The 22,843-nt window shown below is 50.9% G+C and overlaps 1 protein-coding gene across 3 annotated transcripts; it reads left to right on the top strand.

The window, feature by feature from the left end:
* Positions 1–220: 220 nt before the first annotated feature.
* ZIC3 (Zic family member 3) lies at positions 221–21,044 on the top strand. Of its 3 annotated transcripts, none has more exons than XM_032841417.1 (5): positions 221–262; positions 7,361–7,433; positions 10,186–11,409; positions 12,530–12,693; positions 20,742–21,044. In XM_032841417.1, the coding sequence occupies exons 2-5, from the start codon at positions 7,400–7,402 to the stop codon at positions 20,889–20,891; spliced, it is 1,572 nt and encodes a 523-aa protein (XP_032697308.1). In that variant the 5' UTR covers positions 221–262; positions 7,361–7,399; the 3' UTR covers positions 20,892–21,044. The 3 variants fall into 3 exon arrangements, with proteins under 3 accessions (XP_032697308.1, XP_032697307.1, XP_032697309.1); XM_032841416.1 differs by lacking the exon at positions 20,742–21,044 and adding an exon at positions 13,534–15,766; XM_032841418.1 differs by lacking the exons at positions 221–262; positions 7,361–7,433; positions 20,742–21,044 and adding an exon at positions 13,534–15,766 and having other exon boundaries at positions 10,104–11,409.
* Positions 21,045–22,843: the final 1,799 nt, after the last annotated feature.

Raw genomic sequence — 22,843 nt, 5'->3', positions numbered from 1 at the left:
TAGATTGCAATTTAACTTTCTAATTCAGAACCACAAGAATAAGAGATGGCGCCAGAGTTAGAGCCTTTAAGAGTATGCACAAGGAAAAAGGATTCTCCTCCCCACCTAGGGGGCATACTAGAACGTGGGGAGGACAGGCAGGTGTGCGCCCCCCTCTCAGTGGTTAAGGGCTATATCTAAGCCACCAAGCGGGGGTCGCTGGCTTCAGTGTAGGCTCCTCTGGCTTCAGGAAACCCGTCCAGGAAGAAGGAGGGAAAGAAAGGTGAGAAAATCAGTGAGCTTTTGGTAAAGTCAGAAAGGGCTATCTAGGGGATGGGGGGCGGGTGGAGGGGCCTTTTGGAGCGTTCTCGAGGCCGCTGAGCGGAGGATAGTTTTGGCCCTTGGTACTAGTGCTGAGGGAGTAGCAAAAAAGGTGTTCTAGGCCGCGTTTTCCCCTCCATTGACCAGCTAGATGAGAACATCTGTCCAGAAATGTGTGATGGGCGGGGAAGCAGGAGAGGAGCGAAACGGTTGAACGGTCGTCGGCTGATAAAATGTGCTTCACAAGGCCCTTGGTCCTGAGGAAAACTTGACCTTTAGCTCTCGACGGGGGCCAGAGGGGCTTCGCGGCACCTGTGTTGAGGTCGGGGTCCGGGGAGGGACAGGGCTAGGCAGAGGGTGGCCCTCAAGGGCCCCCCGGGGGTGTTCTTGCGCAAATCAGGCTTTTCAATACTGGAAGGACCGTCTGGTAAACTGAGAGAAAGGGGGAGGGAGGATAAGGTGCGACGTCTTGGGAGCCATTTGGAGCGGAGCCCAGAGCCTGGGGGAAGGGAAGGGGCCCCGGGGTGCCCGCAGGCTGAGAAAATGAGGTGAGGCTTCACAGGGCCGCCCTGCTGGGGTGGCTGGCGATAGGTCCACACACCGTACTGCGAGGCCTACGGTGCACGGGGTTTCAAGGGCCCCAGCGCACGGGTCCTCAACAGTCAGGCGTCCTCGACCTTGTGAGGTGGCTGCTGTGAGGAAAATGCAAGCGCCCTCCTGAGGAAACTGCACAGTCACTGTGGGAGAAATCGCAGGAGCCCTGCGAGGGGAGCCCAGGGGTGCTTGAGGGACGTGTGTGGCGGCTGTGAGGGAAATGCTTGGGGCTTCCCTCAAGGGGTTAAAGGGCCTGCTCTGTGAGGAAAGGCAGGAGCCTGAGGGGATGCCAGGTTTCGGGGGGGGGGGGGGGGGCGATAACCCCTGAGATCTGTTTTTTTTTTTTTTTTAAGATTTTGTTTGTTTGACAGAGAGACATCACAAGGAGGCAGAGAGGCAGGTGGTGGGGGGGGGAGCAGACTCCCCTGAGCAGAGAGCCCAAAGTGGGGCTCGATCCCAGGACCCTGAGATCAAGACCCTAGCCGAAGGCAGAGGCTTAACCCACTGAGCTACCCAGGCGCCCCTCCCTGAGGTCTTTTGCCCCCTCCCAACCTTCCAAGAGCTGATGGTTTCTCAAGGCAGGGCCAGGAGAGGCTCGTTTTATTAATTTATTTATTTTAAGATTTTACTTACTTATTTGAGAGAGGAAGTGTGTGTGTGTGTGAGAGAGAGAGAGAGAGAGCGCGCACACGAGGGGGGGAGGGGCAAAGGAAGAGGGAGCAGCAGACTCCCCAGCTGAACGGGGCTCTATCCTAGGACCCACTGAGCCACCCAGGTGCCCCAAGAGGCTCACTTTAAATTTTATGTCACCCTCCACAATCTCACCAAGATAGCTCCTGGCTGGCCCTCTTGAAGAGAAGGGGCCCCTAGCCCCCTCAGTGAGCTGGAATGGGAATGTCACCCAGAGCCTTTCTTGGGCTTGCCTTCCTTTCTTGGCCTTACTGAGGTCACCCAATTCCCAAGTTGATTTTCCACAAATGGCACCTGAAAAACCCAGGGTGCAGGAAATGCCTCTTTCTCCACTGTCCAGTGCATGTGACACCTTGTAAGGCCACATGTCCGTTAGGAGACAGTTTAGCCCATCTAGGGTCATCTAGGCCAGACTCCTCAATTGTAGGGTTACCAGATAAGATAAAGAAGGTCCAGTTAAATTCAAATTTCAAATAAATGTCAAATATTCTTTTCACATACATACCTCCCATGCAATATTTGGGACATATTTATACTAAAAAAAAAATCTTTGGGGCATTTGGATCAGTTAAGTATCTTACTTTTTTTTTTTTTAAAGATTTTATTTATTTATTTGACACAGAGAGAGAGAGATCACAAGTAGGCAGAGCAGCAGCAGAGAGAGGGGGAAGCAGGCTCCCTGCTGAGCAGAGAGCCGGATGCAGGGCTCGATCCCAGGACCCTGGGTTCATGACCTGAGCTTAGAAGCTTGACCCACTGAGCTACCCAGATGCCCCAGCATCTGACTCTTGATTTCAGCTCAGGTCATGATCTCAGCTTAGGTCATGATCTCAAGGTCGTGGGGTCAAGCCCAGCATGGAGGCCTGGGTTGGGCTCGGTGCTCAGCAGGGAGTCTGCTTGAGAATTCTCTCTCCCTCTACCTCTGCTCCCCACTCCCTGGGCTCTCTCTCTCTGAAATAAATAAATAAATCTTCCAAAAAAATTGTTGTTCATTTGAAACTCAAATTTACCTGAGCATCCCAGATTTATGTGCTAAATCTGGTAACCCTCCTTATGTCTGGAGGAACATTTTGGTCTGTTTGCCAGCCTGTGCCAAGTTCAAAAGGTCAAGTGTCATGGGCCGAAGTGGAGTCTGAGGACCCAAGACTGAGAGCAGTGGGAAGTGTAACTTTTAAAGGAGACACTTAGTAACATCCATCTGGCCAGAGTTCAGGCGGGAGAGGGAGAGACACAGCTAAGAGGACAAGCCCGACTGGTTCAGTCCGTAGAGCATGCAATGCCAGGGAAACAACTCATGATCTCAAGCTTATGAGTTCGAGCTCTACGCTGGGCATAGAGCGAACTTAAAAAAAAAAAATGAGGACAAGCTAAGGCAGTAGCTGGACAACTGCGCTGCTGGGAGCACCTTAGAATCTTTATATTAACCTGCTTTTATACCTTAAAGGAGAGGGCATTCAGGGGTGCTGGGGGAGCTCAGTTGGTTTAGCATCCAACTCTTGATTTTGGCTCAGGTCATGATGTCAGGGTCATGAGATCAAGCCTGCTTGGGATTCTCCGGCTCCCTCTCCCTCTGCCCCTCCCCCTGCATGCTCAGCGCTCGAGCTCTCTCTCTCTCTCTCTCTCTCAATAAAAACAAAACAAAACAAAACAAAACTGGAAGGAGGGGAGTTCAGAGAGGGAACCTAAAAACCCCTGTCCAAGTTACTGGCTGATGGCAGTTTTCTGTGGGAGACAGGGAGGGAGTGTTTTGGGGAGAAGAGAAGGGGGGGGAATTCCAGGCCGTTACTGAGGAGGGACAGTTGAATTGGTGGAGAGGTGACCTCTCTGTTCCTCAAAGCCCCTCAGGCCTGGGGAATTGGGGTCACTTCCCTTGGGCTTCCTGAAGGCAGGCTGCTCATTGGCCTTAGCCTGGACTCACATGCTTTGCTTAGTTTGGGGGCTGCGGTTGCCCCTCAGGGCTCAGTCACGCAGAAAGGGTCAATAAAGTACTATCCCAAGCCAAAGAAGAAAGACAATAAAACCACCCTCAGGGTCAGAGGTCACCTAGTCACTGATTGAGATATTCACAACTCTTTCCCTCTCTCCTCTCTCCTTGTCCCCTCTGGCTCTCTGGAGGGCTGGCCCTCCCTAGACGCTTTACTTTCCGCCTTTCTCCAAAGCCAGAGTTCTCCCTGGAAATCAATGAGGTGTGGGGCTGGAGAAAAAAAAAATCATGTCCTATAATATGAAGCTTGAAAAAACTGGAGAGTGACGGTGGATGTCCCCCCACCCCCCCCCAGTTAAGAATACCTAGCCTCATGGCGCCTGGCTGGCTCAGTTGGTGGAGCGGGCGACTCTTGCTTTTTCTCTGGGGTTCTGAGTTCGAGCCCCGCGTTGGGTGTGGGTTTACTTAAAAACAAAATCTTAAAAAAAAAAAAAAAAGAAAGAAGGAAACCTAGCTTAGGTGATGGCTGCAGCCCAGCTACTCCAGGGATCCGCAAGCTTTTTCTGTAGGGGGTCAGATGGGAAATACTTCAGGCCTTGCAGGCCACGTTCAGTCCCGGAAGCATAATCTTCCTCACCCCTTTCTCCTCCTTTTTCTGCTTCTGACTCCTTGAAAAATTAAAGCACAAACACACACACCTTCCCTCCAGAGGCCATGCAGATGCAACCCAGGCCACGGGCTTGGTTTGGCTTGCCAGTTGCCAAATCACATTCAGACTAGAAGTTAGTCTCATTTACCCCTACTCTGTCTTGTTTGGAGGTGAGGAAAGAAAAGGGGAAGAGGGAGCTGTGCTTTGTTTTAATATCAAAGAACTTTCTTCCCATCCTCTCAGGAGGAAAGGACTTCATGAGTGACTCTAAACCCAATGCAAAAACTCGGGGCAATTCGAATTTACAAAATGCCCTTCCTGAACTGTATGGAGCTCCTTGGGAGTTGAATGGGCTGCGGACAGCATTTTTTTTTTTTTTTAGGTGGCTGGGGGGCACCCTCTCAGCATGGGCGAAAGAGAAGATCATTGGGGCTACTGTAGCCTCTGCCCCCAGGGAGGAGGGAAGGAGGAAGAGGGAATGGTGGAAAGGGCCTGGACTAGAGGAATGGAGCCCCAGACCTAAGCAGCACAGCTGAGACTCACTGCCAGAATCCGTGATGTGGCCCAGAGGTACCCACCCCTCCGGTCACTTTGGAATCAGGATCCCGTCCCCAAAGCAGAGAAATGAAGCCAATACCTCAGCATAGTCTAGCTCCTTTATTTTGGAGCCGAGATCATTTACATTTCAGAACGAATAGAGCATTTGGCTGTTGGAAGGAACTTAGGGTCCGTGTGTGCTCCAGAACACCAGACAAGCTTCGCAGGACGCATAGACACTAATCAAATGCATCATTGTCTATCGGTCTCTGCCTGGGCACTCCCCACCTACAGAGGTTCTGATCTTGAAGGGGAAGCCCTCTTCCAATGGGACTTGTCCTTCTGGCACTCAGAGCCACTGCCAGTGTGCCTTAGAGCCTGGAGGCCCACATCTAGGCACCCCCAGAGCAGTAAAGATGCCGGCAGCAGGACCTGGTTGGCCGCGACCGCCGCTCACTATGAGCCCTGCTCTCAGACTCGGAGAGAGAGCACTGCCCGCTGCCCACAGCTTCACTCCATTTCCTGTATTCCTGGGGCTCTCCTCATAATCCCAGACTGGATTCTGATAGCTCTAGTTCAGTTCCCTGCCTTCTTTCTCCAAGTTCAATCCTATTTACTTTATTTTAGCCTGAATCTCTGAAGTTCGAATATATATCCTGCACAGCCTTGATTGACAAGTACAATGAAAATGTCTCGTTCGCGTCTAGTTTGCATTTCATTACATTGGTCAGCGTTGTGTCTTGGAATGGAGGACAAAGGCAAAACAGATTTTTTAAAAGGGTTGATTAACAATATCTATTTGCTCACTCTATTTTGTATTTTCAGGGCACTGAGGGCTTGTGAAATATGTGTCGAATGATGGGAGTGTGGTGAAAACTAATGTAGCCAATCAAATCTGCAGCCCAAATGAGCGGTTGGCGAGTATGTCCGCAGGTCCCGGGGCTCCGGAGATCGATAGTTGAGCTCGGCCCCTGAAGCCAATTAAGAGCTTTTATCTTAGCATAAAAATAAAGAGGAGTTAAAAACGCATTCCTTTCCCAGCTTTCTCGCCCTTCAATTTTTATCGCGATGTGCAGTTTTTCTTTTAAAAAGATCTGGGACTCTGAAGAGGGTGGGGATTTATGTAAAGAAAGTGTCGTTTACCAGGAAAAAAAATAGTGAATAATGGTGAGTTTCAAGGACCTGTTTCAACGTGAAACACTCTTGTGCTCCAGTAGGAAGAGGCAGGGGCACCAAATTCAGCGTCTTGGAATAATTCCCTTCCTGGATTCAAAGATTCATTTATTGAAATAAATCAGGAAGCATTGGCAGAACGGAAATCCGCTCGCTGGGTTTAAAGGGTCTTTAAAATGTTGCGAGTGTTAGATTGCAAGTCTTTTCTAAATACAAAACAGAAGAAAAGACCGCAGTGTTTCCCTTGGACTTGAAAATTGCTAGGTCTCCGACTTAGGATAATTTCATGTCCGCCACAGAAAATGTGTTTTGAAAGAAATCCTGCCCGATAGCACGACGTGCTGTACATGTTTTGTTTTCTGGAGGAGGCTGGAGTGAGGAAAAAAGTGATGCAGAGTGGGGTCTGGGGTGTGCGGAATAATCAGTTCGCCCCTAACCCCCACCCCATGTCCGGACGTTCTCTTTCCCTCCTGCTTCTCTAAGATGGATCCTAAAATTCAGGCTCAAAAGCTTTGCTTGTTTGGCAATGACCAGTTTCACTGATTTTATTTATTGCTTCAGATTTGGGCATGAGAATAAATCTTTTTCCTATTTACTGTTTGAACTCAGTGTGAGGGAACGGATCCCATTCTATTTCCTATCCGTACAGACATGTGGATATTTAGACCAGACCACATACAACTGGGGGACGCATAAAAGAGATTTATTGGTTAATTTACGCTGCCTAATACACATGTAAACCCCAGTAAGCCAACACTGCCGGAGGAGCCTCGGTTATTGCGTAAAATAAGACCCACGACCCCTGGGTTCCAGCTGCCCTGCCTCGGGCCAGCCCAGAGATTCCTTTTTCCACCTGAGAAACGAGGGGACGAGAACTCCTGCCTTCCCTCACCAGCCCGAGTGCTGGCAAAACTTTTCTTTGCTTTTCTTTTTCGGTCACCACTCCACTTTCAGACACAGCTCCCCAAAGCCCTCGGTGCCCCGAAGTCCTTCCCGGGGTCTCCTCCGAAAAGCCAGTTGCGGGGTGAGGGCTGCAGGTAATCAGGTTAACTTCGCTGTATCATTATTACTCTTACTGCCTAACGGGAGTGGTTGGCTTTGGGGGAGGGGGCTTTGTTTTCATAGGCTGTAAACTTGCTGTATCTGGAGATATTTCGCCTTCTATCTGTTTCGAGGGTCAAGGTTTCCCCTCCCAAAAAGGAAACCTCCACCCAAACCAACCCAAAATAGAATCCGAAATGGTCTGCCTCTGTCCTGCTGTTCACAAAGCCCACAGCCTCATCCTCTCGGGGCCATCTGGGGACCCTGCACCTCCCAGAGCAACGACACCCCCTCAGAGTCACACACTCGGACTGGGCCGGGCTGTCCCAGGAAGGGCTCCACCGCCCGGGGTTTTGGCCTGGCTGAACCGCCTCAGGTCGGCCCCTTAACAAGCATCCCCCCTCCCCACTTCTCGGTTGATGATCTAATTGAATTATGCCTTTTTGTTCCAGGGACTACAGAGCACGTGCTGGAGGCAATTAATTATCGGAATGTGGCCATATCAAAACGGACACTGGGCACCGGGTAGGTCAGCAGCCGTAACATCCCCCTGCCCTGCGCCCAGGACCCCTCCCCCCAAAGGGGCTGGCTGGGCTCCCTCCGCCGCCTTCCTCTCTCGGCCCCTCGCCCCGCTGCCCGCCCTAACTCCCCAACACGCCAGGCCCCAGGTTCTCGGGGGGGGGGGTGTTACCTGGCCCGGCTCTCCGCAAACCCTTGCACCAGCGCTGGCCGTGCGAGGGCCTGACAGCCACCCCCCTCCCCACCCCCCGCCCGAGCCTGGAGAACCGCTCTCCTCTGCTCGGGCGACGGGAGGAAATCCAAACTTTTTCTATGCAACTCCGCGCCCAGGGTCCGTGGGGGTCTGTGGGAGGCGAAGAGAGGTAGAGGGAAGGAAGGATAGAAAGGGCAAAGTGAAAAGAAAGGGGGAAAGAAAGCAAAGCAATCCTCCCTTTTTGTAAACCTGACTCCAGGGAATTCATTTGCATGATTTAGGCATATTTGTTCTTCTCTGAGCCCCCCCCCCCCCCGCAAAGAACCCTTCTGCTGAGCGACATTGAAACTGTTCTTGGAGAGCCTGTTTTCAGAATATGTAATCATTTAAGTCAGTCGTGAGATCACCTTCCAACCTGGGGAGAGAGCTGTGGATGGAGAGGGAGAATTGGGGCGAGTTTGATGGGAGGGTGTAACTACCGTAAGTGTGCTACCGGGCAGGGTTTTCCCCCAGCAAAATGGCAAAGAAAGAAGGTGAAGTTTTGGCCTGGCCAGGCGGATTGGGGGGCAGGAAGTGAAAGGCTGCGGTTAATAAAGCGCTGCTTGAGGCTGTCTCTCCAAGCGCCTCTGAACTTGATCAGATGTTCTGTTTCCTACAGAGAGATGGCTGCCAGGCTGTGAGGCTGACTCAAGGCACAGACTTTGGGGGCTCAGCCCTGTTCGGGATGTGACAATCACAGTCATCTTTCTGCAGGCCTTTTCTTTCCACTCCCACTCTCTACCATTCTTTGCAAATGCCCTGCCGGACAAAAAAATGAGTGGATTTATGGCCCTGTCTGAACCTGGCCATTAAGTCTAGAAAGACCTAGCACCAGGCGGAGGCGGAGGGGGGGGGATGTGATTCAACACACAACTCTGGAAAGTAAATCCTCAAGGGGTGAGAATTCCCTTAGGTCACTATGTGCTTCTCTGGGTAGGAGTAGAAGAGAGCAAAGCCTTGGCTGTTCAGAGGGAAGAAAATTCCACCTCACAGTACCCATTCCTGCTTCTCCCCCGCCCCAACTTTTGCATTTGAAAATGTTGAGAATTCGGAGCCGATTACCCTTTGGGTTGGAAACCTCGCCGATCCAGTGTGTGTGTAGTGCGTTCAGTGCGTTGTGTGCGTGTGTTGTGTGCGCAGGCTAAGTGTATTCTGTGCGTGTATTTACTCTGTTGTGTGTTCGGATTTTTATGTGCCTGTGTTTTTACTGTTCTGTGTGTAGTTTGTTGTCGTACTGGGTTGTGTGTGCTTACTCTTCTGTTTTGCTCTGCGAGTTGTTAACTGTGCTGCGTGAGTGTTCCCAGCTACGTGCTCGTGTTTACTGTGTTTCATGTTTGCTGAGCTGCGGCTGTGTGTCATATGGGGGGGGGCAGGGGCAGCGGCGCGTAGAGCCACCACTCACTGAAGAGTCAACGCTTGGCTCAGACGGAAGTTAAGCGAAATCCGCTCTAACTGTAACCGTTTCTCCTCGTTTGGGCCTCGGACGGCCAGCAGCAGCTCGGGGCCCGGACGGCGAGCTGGCCGGCCCGGGTCCGTGCTCTCGGGGCCATCAGGGTCCAGGGTGGCGTGTGGGGAGGACGCGGCTCATGGGCCGCGAACCTGGAACGGCTACGCTCGTCCTAGGGTCGGCGCCCAGCGGCCGCCGAGAGGGCGCTTTCTCGGGCTGGTGAGGCGGCGGGGGCCCAAGCGGGGCTGGACAGCCAGCGCCGCGCCGACGGTGGGAACGATCCCCGCGGGGCAAAGAGTGCGTTTGGCCAAAGCGGGTACAGCGCGTGAGGGGTGCCTGCCCGCTTCGGGCAGGAGGGAAGCCGGGGAGAGGCCGGGCTCCGCCCCGCCGGCCGCTGACTCCAGCCTGGCTCCGGTTCCCCACAGCAGCGCAAGCCCCGCGGAGCCCACTCGCGGGCGCCGGGCCGCCGCCTCCGCCTCACCTGCCAGGCGCCCCGCCACGGCCCAATCAGCGGCGGTCGCTCGGCTGCGGCTGCCATGTTCCCCGCTCCGCGCTGCCAATCAGCGGGGCGGTGGCCAATGGGCTGCGGGGCCGGGAGTCAGGTGACCAAGGGCCAGCTGGCTCCCCATTGGCGCGCGCCGCGCGGCCTCCCGCTCGGTTTATGTGAGAGGAGTGAGTGATTGACTTTATCAGTCCAAGGACATTACTCTGGAGGCGAGGAGGCTGGGACTCGCGCGGCGAGCGGCGAGGACCGAGTCTGCCTCCAGCCCGCTGCCTGCCCGCCGGCCACGAGCCGGCTCGGCTACTAAGCGCAGCCCAGCCGGGAGGCCGGCGCCCAGGGAGCCTCCTGGCCCCGCGGTGCTGCGCTCTCTCGGGGAGAGGAGGGGTGCCCGGGACCGGATTGGCCAACTCCGCCCTCCACTTACTATTTTGCTTATTTTTCTTTGTGCGCGTCTGTTAGTTTGTTAAACCAGATCTAGTCCCGGAGTCTTTTCTCCTCCCTTTTCCCCGCTCCTTCTTCCCCCCTCCTCCCCCCTCCTGCTCCTCTACTTCCCCTCCTCCCTCCTATCCCTCTGCAGGAGACTCTCACAGCGACGGAAAGTTGCAGCCCCTGGCACCGCCTTGGGGGTCTCCCGGCAGTGTCCAGCCGCCGCCACCCCTCGCCGACTACGGCACTTCGGAGATCTCCTCCTTCGCCCGCACTCTCGCTCAATTCAGCGGTATCGCCTGTGCCCAGAACGCCCCACCCATGACGATGCTCCTGGACGGAGGCCCGCAGTTCCCCGGGCTGGGAGTGGGCAGCTTCGGCGCGCCGCGCCACCACGAGATGCCCAACCGCGAGCCGGCGGGCATGGGGCTGAATCCCTTCGGGGACTCGCCCCACGCCGCCGCCGCCGCCGCCGCCGCCTTCAAGCTGAGCCCCGCCGCGGCTCACGATCTGTCTTCGGGCCAGAGCTCTGCGTTCACGCCGCAGGGCTCGGGTTACGCCAACGCCCTGGGCCATCACCACCACCACCATCACCACCATCACCACGCCGGTCAGGTGCCCAGCTACGGCGGTGCCGCCTCCGCCGCCTTCAACTCCACGCGCGACTTTCTGTTCCGCCAGCGCGGTTCCGGGCTCGGCGAGGCGGCCTCGGGTGGCGGGCAGCACGGGCTCTTCGCCGGCTCGGCTAGCAGCCTGCACGCTCCAGCGGGCATTCCCGAGCCTCCCGGCTACCTGCTCTTCCCCGGGCTGCATGAGCAGGGCGCCGGGCACCCGTCGCCCACAGGGCACGTGGACAACAACCAGGTCCACCTGGGGCTGCGCGGGGAGCTCTTCGGCCGCGCCGACCCGTACCGCCCGGTGGCCAGCCCGCGCACGGACCCCTACGTGGCCGGCGCGCAGTTCCCTAACTACAGCCCCATGAACATGAACATGGGCGTGAACGTGGCGGCCCACCACGGGCCCGGCGCTTTCTTCCGCTATATGCGGCAGCCCATCAAACAGGAGCTGTCGTGCAAATGGATCGACGAGGCTCAGCTGAGCCGGCCCAAGAAGAGCTGCGACCGGACCTTCAGCACCATGCACGAGCTGGTGACACATGTCACCATGGAGCATGTGGGGGGCCCGGAGCAGAACAACCACGTCTGCTACTGGGAGGAGTGCCCTCGCGAGGGCAAGTCCTTCAAGGCGAAGTACAAACTGGTCAACCACATTCGAGTGCACACGGGCGAGAAACCCTTCCCCTGCCCCTTCCCGGGCTGCGGGAAGATCTTTGCCCGCTCCGAGAACCTCAAGATCCACAAGAGGACCCACACAGGTAAGAGGGAAGTCAGGCGGGCGCGGGGTTCATCGCGGCGCCGCGCCACGAAGCCGACTAGCCGCGCGAGGGAGAGGGGTGGCGACCAAAGAGGGGCGGCGCCCCGCCGGGGCCGTTCGGGAAAGAAGCGCTGTCAGTGTCCCTCCACCTCTCCCCCTTCCCGCCCCTCGGCGCTTTTGCCCAGTTCTAACTTCCCCGGCAGACGGCTCCGCGGGCTCAGGAACTAATTGGAACCTTCTCGCGCCCAGAAACAAACTGGCGCCGCCTCTTTTTGTCTCTCTTTTCTGGGTTACTAGGAAGGGACTCCGTACGTGATGAGAGCGGATTGCTTACAAGCGACTTAGCTCTCGGCACACATTCGGGGAAGGCGACCATAGAAATGCTAATGAAAACTAACTTTCGGTTACTTCCGCTCTTTTTTACCCTTGATTGGCATATCTCCTAATTAAATGACTGATACTTTTGTCAAACTATTTTTATTTGGAGTTCCAGGTTCAATTCAGCCCTTCGGGAGGAAAGCTAAAGTAGAAAAGGCACCTCAGTTTTCGTGGCTTGTTCCGAACATCTTGTAAAATTGTCCAGAGCCCCCGGATTATATATAGTTTTCTCTTTTCGAACGTTAATTACGACGACCCATGCTTTTTAATACTGGTTTAGCAAAACCGCCGCGTTTGAAAGAGGCGAGTTAAAAGGTACAAAGAAGGAACTGAACGGGATTGCCCCATCCCCGGTCCATTGTCCCGCCCGGGCTGGGTTACATCGCCAAGGTGGCGGCGGAGCGTGGCCACGCGTTGGGAGCCCCGGGCCGGGTGGGATGGAAGCACAAGTTAGGGGAAAGTTTGGAGGAGCCCGAGGCTTCCCCATCCTGCGCGAGAACAAAGGGACGCGCAGGTTCGGGGCCGGCCCTGCCCCACCCCAGCCCGGACCACCACTCCCTAGCCCAGTGGGCTCAACCAGCGCTCTCCATTTTTTCTCCAGGGGAAGGAGATGCCACGGCCGCCCCCCAGTTGGCGCTCCCTCTCCGGCCAGACCGCCGGGCGCTCCGTCTCCGGCTGCTGGGCCCTAGGAAGCTCCGGGCCCTGACCACATTTTTGCCCCTTTGCGTTTTTGCCTCTTGCAGGTGAGAAACCGTTCAAATGTGAATTCGAAGGCTGCGACAGACGCTTTGCCAACAGCAGCGACCGCAAGAAGCACATGCATGTGCACACCTCGGACAAGCCCTATATCTGCAAAGTGTGCGACAAGTCCTACACGCACCCGAGCTCCCTGCGCAAGCACATGAAGGTAATTACCTCTTTATTAGCGGTCGGCGGTTTATAAAACCTTCGGCCCGACAGCGGGCCGCCGAACGGAAGCGCCCGCGCTGCCAACCCTGTATCCTCCACGTTAAATCCGATTTGCTCCAGCGGTGACACCTTGAACCCATTTTGGGCACCCGGGGGGGGGGGGCGGGGGAGAGCACAGTTGGGAGAGCACAGTGGGGAGGAGGAGGGAGCAGAGGGAACAATTGGTTGTTTACTGGGAAGCTCTAACCGAGCTCGCCAGGGCTTGAGGTTGTAGTGGCCGCCTCTTCCCCGGCACAGCCCACGGTGGAAACCCGGAGTACCCGCGCCGAACCCGGTGGTGGGGGGTTCATTCGCTCTTCCGCTGCCCTGCAGATCAGACAATAGGGCCAACGAGCGTGGTCTAATTCCCACGCATTCGTCTGAGACCTCGCAGCGCCCGGGGCGCCTGGGCCACCTTTCTCCGTACCTGCTTTCCCAAGCCGAAGCGGGCTTGGGGAAACCTGGGCCGGGAAGGGCGTATTTTGTAGGCCCCCCAAAGACTAAGTGCTTATCCCACTCCATCCGCGGAGAAAGGGCACGAATAAGACAGGGCGGTGTATGCCTTTTCCGTAATGCCAGTCTTAGGGCTGAAATCGTCGTGTTGGCGACCATCTCCGGGTTTTCTAGACATCGGTAATATGGAAATTAAAAAAAAAAAAACCCAAATCAGCAGCATTTTTCGTTTAAGTGGGTCACTGGGCGGTCTTGCTCTTACAGTGCGCGAATTCTGCTCTTGTTTTTTGCTTGCACAATGCCAGTTGGAATTATATTCATTATAATATATACATGTTAATTTTAGGTTCATGAATCTCAAGGGTCAGATTCCTCCCCTGCTGCCAGTTCAGGCTATGAATCTTCCACTCCACCCGCTATAGCTTCTGCAAACAGTAAAGATACCACTAAAACCCCTTCTGCAGTTCAAACTAGCACCAGCCACAACCCCGGACTTCCTCCCAATTTTAACGAATGGTACGTCTGAGGACAAACACAAACACAAACCCTGTTAACCATAGAATGGACCAAATGCATTTTAAAAAGGAAACTGAGACCAATCAGATGGAAATGGAGTTTTTTAAGGCAAGAGGCCATATATAGGGTTACATCTTGTTAATTGCAATTGTCAGGAAGGTTTTTGGGCGAGATCCAAAAGTAGCCATGCCCTTTGCTCAGGATTAGAAAATATGTTTTGGCATTTGAAGGATTTTCAAAAAAAAAAAATCTCTTTCACTGCTTTTTCCTCCCTCTTCTCTTGCTCTCTGCACACCCCATTCCTCAACTCCTTGAGCTCATTTTAACACTTGTCCTGTTTCTTGAGAGGAAGTTATAGAAGGCTTGTTGGTGATGGTGATGTTAAACTGATGGAAATTCTCCGCCTTAGTGGTGATTGTTTAAACTCTCACAGTCTTAAACCGTGCCAAAGTCCTGTTATGTCTTGAACTTTTCCTCAAAGCATTACACTTGTGAATGTATTTTTGTCTAATGGGGTCGAAACTGTTCAGTATTTTTTCAGGCTGAGGATGTGATGTTACTCTACACAGATTGTGACGTTTAGTATACAGTTGCCTTTTGTAATAACTTTTTTTTTTGTAAATACATATCCATTGATGCCATATTTATCGTTTGTAATTTAATTATTGCTACAAGTGCCGGGAACTGAACAATATTTATGGAAAAAAAATGTTTTCTAACAAATGCTGTACAGCTTTTTGATTATAACTGCTTTAGCATTAAATTTTATTGTTTTGAAAGAAGAACACAATTTACAGTTTTTTGAACCGACTCCTTTCTCTTGTCTTGTAACAGCCTCCCTCTACAAAGAGGAGACGTAAGCAAATGAAATCTTGTTTGTTGGTATTTATAACACTCAGATCCCTTTTTTAATTGTTAAATTATTTTTCTATTGCAGTGTAGATTCCTTACAGTGTCCATTTCCATCTGGGGGAGACCCTTCTTTCTTTATCTGTAGCTCAGATGGTTGTTTAACTGCGAGTTTAAATGTGTTTGTCCTGGATTTTTGGCATGCAAATCAGATATTACTGATGAGTTCAGTTAGTGGCCATGACATCTCAATCTTGTATTTCAAAGACTGAGAAGCTGGATTTAATCATCCCTGCCCTAAATATATAAACATAAGGTAACCTAATGAGTTTTATGTCCCTTAGTTTTTTATTACCTTACATAAAAATGAACATTGTGGCAGGATGCATGTCTGTGCATTCTGTTGAGATCACCCGTATACATATATATGTTTGTATCTATGACTTATCTAATCTGCCTATCAAATCTATCTAGCTATCTATATGTTTTCAAAAGTAAGCGTGTGTCTGAAACAGTGGTGATGAGTAAGGCCAGTTGAGCTGTGCTTACTTCTGGTTAAAGTGCTTCTTAAAAGAACCATAGTCCATTTACAGTTTTGGAAGGGCAAAGGCTGATTTGTTTTGCTGTATATAGTTCAATTCATAATTACCAGTTACTCATAACATTTTTATAGCGGTGTAATAACTGCAGCGGTTCTGAAATGATACTATGGAAAGAGAAAAACATTTGCAAAAGATGTATTTTTAAAGTTCATGGTTTGTAGGCACAGATGTCAAGAGCATTGTTTCCATTAAAATCAATAACTGAAAAATGGTTGTTTGCTTTGTGATAAAATATTAACAATCCATTTAATCTTCAGCGAAGCAACTCATTTGGACAAACAGTTCTTTTACAGTTGTTATATAAAAAAAACCTGATTATTATATTGGGGGGTTGGACTGGGTAGAGTATGAGAGACTTTTTTTGGACTAATTTAGGGTGCTGTTTAATACTGAGAGCCCAATCTCTGCATGAATAACCAGCTTGCAAATCAGCAAATAGAGTGGTGGAGATAAGGAATTGTAAAGAATTTAGAAATGTAATGAATAGGCTTAAGTACCTCCTTCTCTTGAAGGGGCAATGCTCTAGGTTTTTGGTGGCAGTCAATTTGGTATTATACATAATCACTTTGAATTATAGAATTTTGTTCATTGTTCTTTTTGAAGAAATAAAGTCTTGGCACATCTTATTTATAACATTTTTGTACTTAGTGCCTGATTTTTTCTCATGTTCAAATAAATCAACCTTAAATCAAAATGCTTAGAGAACTTCTGATAATTAAAAGAAACTTTGATTTCCTGGATACAGTTGAAGCAGTCTATTTTAAGTTGTCTACTGATCTTTGTCAACAATTACTGACAGTTTCTAATTGCAAATTGCTTTGGATGCAATTTTTGTTTGTGGAGAATGTTTTTTTTTTTTTCCACTTTCCTCCACCAGTAGACAAGGCAAGGGCCTGAATGCCATCAACAGAAAGATTGGGATGACTTCACAAGTGATGAGCAGGTAACCTGGTCAGTCCACCACTCCTACCCCAGACATTCCATTCTTGACCTTGACATTGAGGATACTGGACCAAATCCTATATCAGGATTTTTCCTTCACTTCAAACCAGAGGCCGTTTTAAATGCTCAGCAGGTTTGCGGAAGTGTATGTTCATAATATTGGTGCTAAATGTCTTCCAACTTAAATCTAAATAGTGTTTTTCATCTGAAATATACATTGAGGTCCCATAGTTTACTGTTCTCTTCATGAATTTCGTCTGCACCCCCAACTTACCCTAATCTTAAATGGGAGTTGACTGGTGGGTTGGTTGCAGGATTCTCTCAGAAACTTGCTTCTTCTCCCTACCAGTAAAAATACTAAATATCTCTTTAGGAGACATAAAGAAGACTTTGATTTTTTTTCCTTAGCAGGCTTGGTATTATTCTGCTATAAAATTTTACAGTAAAGCGCTGTGTCCTGAGAGGGGAAGATACCAGTTAACAATTGCGATAAGGAATATTAAGACAAAGTAAAAGCTTGGCCCCTCTTACATGATTTCCTTTAATTCTGGTGTAGCATCATGTTTCTCCAATAGTTCGTGTCCTCCGCCCTGTCATTTGTTGGCAAAGAAGAGTTTATTTTAGTAGAAAACTTTTCACAGGTTTTCTTCTGTAATCTGGCTCTGGGAGTGCACATATATATTTTTGAATTTTCAGTAAAAACCTTAAAGAATAAGCGCCCCTCCCCAAACAAAAAACCTCGCAGCCCTAAAGATGTATCCGCTGGAAACCAGAAACGTCAGCTGGGCTCTTAGTGATCTACCTGTTATTTTCCTTCTTGCACCTGGTAAGACCTTTGTTAAAAGTCCATTATCTTTTTCAAAATGGGTGGTTTAGTTTAAGATTGCCACTGTGGGGTGGGGAAAGGGGAGGTGTCTATTTCCCAGCAGACAGAAGTCTGGCCTTCCTCCACTTCGGAAGGTTAAAGATCAGGGTCCAGGCTAAGCGGGCAGTCGGTCTCCGCTACTGCGAAGGTTGGAGAGCGAGCAGGGACCGACTCGGCTCACAAAGCCTCCCTGGAAAGTTGTGCTCAGGTCCTCCTCGCCCCTCCCCCCTCCTCGCCGCGCTCCTGGCACCCTCTGCTCCCCCCTCCCCCCAAACAGAAAAGTCGAAGGGCCTCTTGCCACTCAAGTTTCTGTAAGAATCGCCACCGGCGTGCCCATGCCCCGAAGGGCGGGTTCTCTCGCCGGCAGCTAGGCTGCATTGCTCGCGGGCTGGCTGACCCTCGAGGCTTTGCCCCCGGGACGAGGCCAGGCGTTTCGGAAGTCAGGGCTCCCGCTCCGTGCTGCTCGGGCCCCTCGTCTGGAGGCCCAGGGTCCTTTGCACACACCAAACTCTTGCAAGTCCCGGTCGAGGCTCGGGCCGCGGGGGAGGGGACCTCGCTTCCTAGGGTCAATTCTCTCGCGGTCTCGGCCCGCTGACCCTTTGACCTCCACCTACAGGGCCCTCGGCGGCCGTAAGCCGGCGGTCGCCCGGGTTCCGCCGACGCTTCGCGCCCCATCGCCTCCCGGCCTCATTAGGCCGGCGGGGCTGTAAAGCAGGAATCAGCCGCTGCCTAATCCGGACCTGGGGTCAATACGAGCCCAAACAATGGTGAGCTCCGAAGGCCACAGCGTAGCGCTGGCCGCAAACTTTGTGTTCCATTCATTTTCTCCAGGCGGGGGTGGGGGGGGGGAGGAGGGGCGAGAGGAGGGAGAGAGGCCCTCGGACGCCTGGAGGTCGCTCCCGGCTGCGGGGCGTCCTAGGCGAGCGTCCTCTGGCTTCGGCCCTCCCGGTCTCCTCGCAGAGCCTGGGGCCGGAGGGGAGTGAGGCTCGGGGCCCGGTTGGCGGCCTGCGTGGCGGGGGTGTGTGTGTGTGCGGGGGTGTGAGGGTCCGAGGGCCGGCCCGGAGGGGGCCGCCCCCGCGCCGGGAGCAGACTTTGAAGTGGGTTTTTAGCGCGCACGTGCGAGAGCCGGGCCGGGGCCGGAGCGGGGACCCGCTGCGAGGAAAGAGTAGGCTCGGCCCGGGCCCCAACCCCTCCCCCGCTCCCCGTTGCTCCGGCCTTTTCAAGCCCGCCGGCCCCCCCCCCTCCGCCCCCTCTCCCGCGCAGGCGCACACCCGGCAGCCGTCGAGCCGCTCCGGCTGCCGGGGGGTGGGGGGGAGAGTTGAAAGCCGCTTTGCAGCGCCGCGGCCTCGGCGGAGCGGGGAGGGAGGGAAGGAGAGGGGTGTGGGGAAGGGGGGTGGTTTTGGGGCGGCTCTCGAGTGGGGAACATGGCGGCCGGATGCGAACCCCCGCGGAGCGCAGCAAAGCTCTGACTGCGGGCTGCCGAACTGCTGTGTGCTTTAAACTCCCTCGTTATTCCTCGGCTCCGAGCGCCTCGCGGGGGAATGTAGGTCGTGGTGGCCGAACGTGAAACTGGAAAAAAAACGGAAGCGAAGAAGTTCTTCCAGGGCATTCTGGGCGTGGGAAGTTGGCGAGCCTTCTGGGGGGTTGGGGCTCCCAGGGGACTTGGACTTGAAGCCAGCTGGAGGCCGCCCCACCCTCCCGTCCCTACCGAAAACCTCCCCTCCGGGCCCTCCGGGGTGGGGGATGCCATTTTGAGTTCTCGAGCCGGGTGGGAGCCCGCAGCCAGTCCGAGCCCCCTAAAAATGCTAATGAGCGGACGCTTTCTCCTCCAGGACAATGGCGGGGCCCCGGAGGGGAGCACGCAGGTACCGTTTCCGTATAGAACGGGCCTTTGCGCGTTCGAACCCTACAGCTCGGGCCCCGTTTTCGGCATATCTCATTTAAACGTGGGCCTTTGAGAAATGTCACTGTCGTAGCTTTTGTGTGTGCTGGAACAGCTGGTGATCCTACGCTAAGGTGGGGGGGGGGCAAAAAAGGTCACAGTCCCGAAAACTTTCATTCAGCTTTTGCTTAACTACCTAAATCCTGGCGGGTGAAAGAACCCCTGGTAGCTTTGGGATCTCGAGCTCGTGTTTGTTTTTTTTTTTTTTCCCCCTGCAGAAAAAGATTGCAGATTCACCTTCAGATGTGTGTTTCGGGAGGACCAAAAAAAAGTGCAATAGGAAGGTGTAGCTGTTGACCCCCGCCTCCCCTAGGAAAATAAGCGGCAAAAATTCTTTCAGGTTGCGTCTTCGTGCTAAACGAAAAGGCAGCCTTTTCGGGGCTGCCCACTGTCCAGAATTTGGGCACCTGAAGGTGTGGGGCAGTTCCCAGGGGGCCACCTTGGGACCGGTCCCAGGTGGGTGGGCAGGTCATTAGCAAAGCTGGCCCAGATTTGGGGGGAAATCTGCAAAACAGTGCCTTTATCTGCAGAGAACAATTGATGGGGTTGTCTTTCCTCCTTTTCAGTGCACAAAGAAGACGGCTTTGGAGCAAGAATTTGGAATATGCGTTTAAGTTGTCGTGCTTTTTGCATTGGAAACCCCTGGGCAATTAAAATAATAAGCATGCCTTGTAGTATTTTCTGTTCTTTTCTTATGTGTAATTCCTGCAAGTCAAAGGGGCTGCAGCCCCTTCTGCAGTTTGGAAACTTGTTTTGAAATTGCCACCAAACAGATCTTTTTTTCCCCCCTTTGGTTGAAGTTTCCTTCCCGGGCTGAGCCACTCCCCCCCCCACCCCCTCTCTGGAATGGAGTATTGACATCTTTGAGAGATCAAAGGAAGTAGATGGTGCTTGGTCTATACTTTATTTTTCCATGCTGTAGTTTGAACCCTGAGTTTTGAGCTTTTCCCTGGTTAAATCTCTTGGTACCGAAAGTGTGAAAAATGAAAAGATCATTAACTTAAAAAAGCTTTAGTTAATGGTGACGCAGTTTGTCTCTCTAAGAACTGCAGAAGCCCGGATTGTCGCTTAAATTGACATTAAAATCAAGCTAAGGATGCTCTCTGGTGGACGGTCTCCCCTGGATACCTGTGGTGTGCTTTGGGTCATTTGATATGGTAAAACTGGCGGATTTGCATAGGAGTTCTGTGAACGGAATTTCTGCAAAACTGGATGAGGAATCAGTTGGTGGAACTCTTTTATTTGTTTGAGGACTCTGAAGGGCACTGCTTTTCCCACTGAGGCTTGGTTTCTATCATAACCATTGAAATTTACAGCTTGAAAAACACAAAGTTTGCAGAAAGCATGAAAAGGGGGAGTCGTTCAGAGTACTTGGACTCATCAGACGGGAGCAAAACTTCTTTGAATAGGATTCAAGAAACTCTATTTTCAACAAAATCCCTTAAAGCGAAAGAAAATCTCTGTCTTTAAAAATCACGTAACAGCAAACAATTTTGCATATTTTTAATGTGATGACAGTTCAACCTGTTGACAGTAATCCAATGAACAGAGAGAGCTGTGAGCTGACGGTAAATGTAGAAATAGCCGTCAGCAGATGGCAAGTTTATTATGTTCGATTCCCTAATAGGATGTGTATGTTGTCTAATGTGTTGCGTTGAAACACAACATCCTTGTAGAGACCATTTGAACGTGTGGTGTTCAAAAGAAAAGATGCCATTGTGTTCTATTCTAAACTAGCATTTCTAACAACATATCCAGTAACAGTTTAAGACAGTTTTCTAAGAGTGAATATAGCCTGTTTTGACCTATCTGCAGTTCACTTTTTGTTCTTTTGCCAGTGTTGTCCTGCTTGGTATCCGGGACAGTCTCTAATTCCTGACGAAGAACTTGATACTGACGTTGGTATGCAGCAGCCAGCCCTCCATAACACTACCTATCCTAAATGCAGGGTTAATGCCGAACCTACTGTGCAAGAAATGATTTACTGATGAGGTTTCAAAGAAAACCACATCAATTTGGATGTCTGTTACCTTGAAGTGATCATTTTAAGTGTAGTAGCTTCTTACCTAGGTAAAAAAAAGACTATTTTCTTCTTTTGGTGTATTCCAGTCTGTGTTGAGCAATCGTTTGTGAAATGAAAAAGCAAAAATGCCCCCCCCAACCCCAGCTCCACCCCCCACACTCCCTCCGCTTTAGGCTTCTAAGTGGGAAGATGGAGGTGAAGACTGTGTATTATCTCATGCATTGTGTTGACCTTGTTGAAAATCTCTTTCAAATATCTGCATTCCACCTGTAGAGCTCAAGTGTTTAAAACTAGAAACACGAATGCTTGTTTTGTTCATTTTGTATGCTTGTGTTCAAAAAGCCGTACCCAGGATCCCTACAATTGTTGTTTGACTTAAATAAAACCATTAAAATTTTTTGCGATCATTGTTTTATTACGGTGACAACTCAAAACTCCTAAATACTGTTGATTGACCTGTTGAATTGGGACAATTTATATATAGCTGGGCTTTCACAGAGCAATAAACCTGCAAAAACCAACCAACCTGCTGAACAAACGTCAAGCAACTGTTCTGAGCCCACTGTGTTTTCCCAGAGGGACTTGGGGCCAGGTGCCAGGGAAGTTGGGAAAAATGCAGAGTCGAGGATTGATAGGGGTGATTAGAAGGAAGGATGGGAATTGGGAGGACCAAGAACACAGGCACAGCAGTCTTTGGGTGAGCAAGAGAGAGAAAGACAAAGCTAAAGATGGCCTCGAAGAAGAAAGGAGGGCCTCTGGAGAGCAGACACAGCACATCACATGACGTGTCTATTATTCTGGAGCCCCAGAGTGGTTCTTGGGGCAGACAACTTGGCGACCATTGATTAGGACATTACAGAATCATGGGCTATAGGTGTTATTAAAACACAAGTTGTCGTTAATTAACTGTAGTGTTAGAGAAGATGAAGACCCTTCAGAGAAATTCTTGGAACTCCAGATACTTGATTTCTCATTTTAAATTTAACATCTGTAATCTAATGTAATCTGTGAGTGGCCATCATTCTATTTATTTGACGTGATTACGCCGTGATGAGGTATTGTAAATTGCAGCCCGAGAGAATATATTGCTCCTGGTTCTTTCGATCCCATTTTATTAAAATCTCTAAGTAGACTGATGATACTGTAATTTTTAAGTAGTGGGAAACCGGCTCATCTCCCTCTGATTTTTGTTGTTCATTTACATCAAGAGTGGGAGTATAGGCCAGTCAAGGAAGCCTATCATTCTTTGATTTTCAGCTCCCGAAAATTGGACATTTTTATATCCCCTTAGGACAATGCTAGTAGAATTTTTTGTTTTGTTTTTGTTTTTAAGAACAAGAATGGTGTTCTTTCAGACAGGCAGTATTATAATGGGATTACTCAAAAAGCCTTCCGAAAGGTAGACTGCAAAGTTGTGCGTAAGCCAGCTGGTTATTCTAAGGATTAACAAAAAATGTCCATAGAGAACCTGGCACACAGTCATCCCTGAACAAATGAGAATTCCCTTCTTTTCCTCTTGCAGGTAGCTATTGTTGCTTTGGGTAGTTTCCTAGTTTTAATATTATGGATTATTTTGCTAAAAACATGCAGCAATGTTTGTTGGGGTGCAAATGAATGCAGTTTTCAGGAACTAGATGGAGACTTCGGGTATATAAGAAATACTGCATTTCATAAGCATAATTGCTAGATCGGGCATGTGGGTTTATGAACATAGCTATGAATATTTAAACACGGAAAATTAAAGTGTTATTAAATGCCTGTTGTTCATTATCTTCCAATGAATACACTTATTCTTAGATAAAAATAAGTCGTGTACTTAAAAATCTGTAAACATAGTAATTTAGTGGTTTTACTTTTAATGTGATAAAATTTTGCTTTAGTCAACAGCTCGATTCTTAACTGCGTTTAAAGCAAATG

The sequence above is a fragment of the Lontra canadensis genome, unplaced genomic scaffold, assembly GCF_010015895.1.
Source record: "Lontra canadensis isolate GAN:19392208 unplaced genomic scaffold, GSC_riverotter_1.0 scaffold123, whole genome shotgun sequence".
NCBI classification, from domain to species: domain Eukaryota; kingdom Metazoa; phylum Chordata; class Mammalia; order Carnivora; family Mustelidae; genus Lontra; species Lontra canadensis.
Note: the sequence above shows the minus strand (reverse complement) of the source record. Positions and strands in the feature narration are given on the sequence as shown.

Bases quoted from the DNA above. Each gene is read 5' to 3' on its own strand.
- ZIC3 (XM_032841416.1), top strand. From the start codon at position 7,400: ATGTGGCCATATCAAAACGGACACTGGGCACCGG. The intron at 11,410-12,529 runs GTAAGAGGGAAG...TGCCTCTTGCAG, and splicing joins CCACAAGAGGACCCACACAG to GTGAGAAACCGTTCAAATGT. The intron at 12,694-13,533 runs GTAATTACCTCT...TGTTAATTTTAG, and splicing joins CCCTGCGCAAGCACATGAAG to GTTCATGAATCTCAAGGGTC.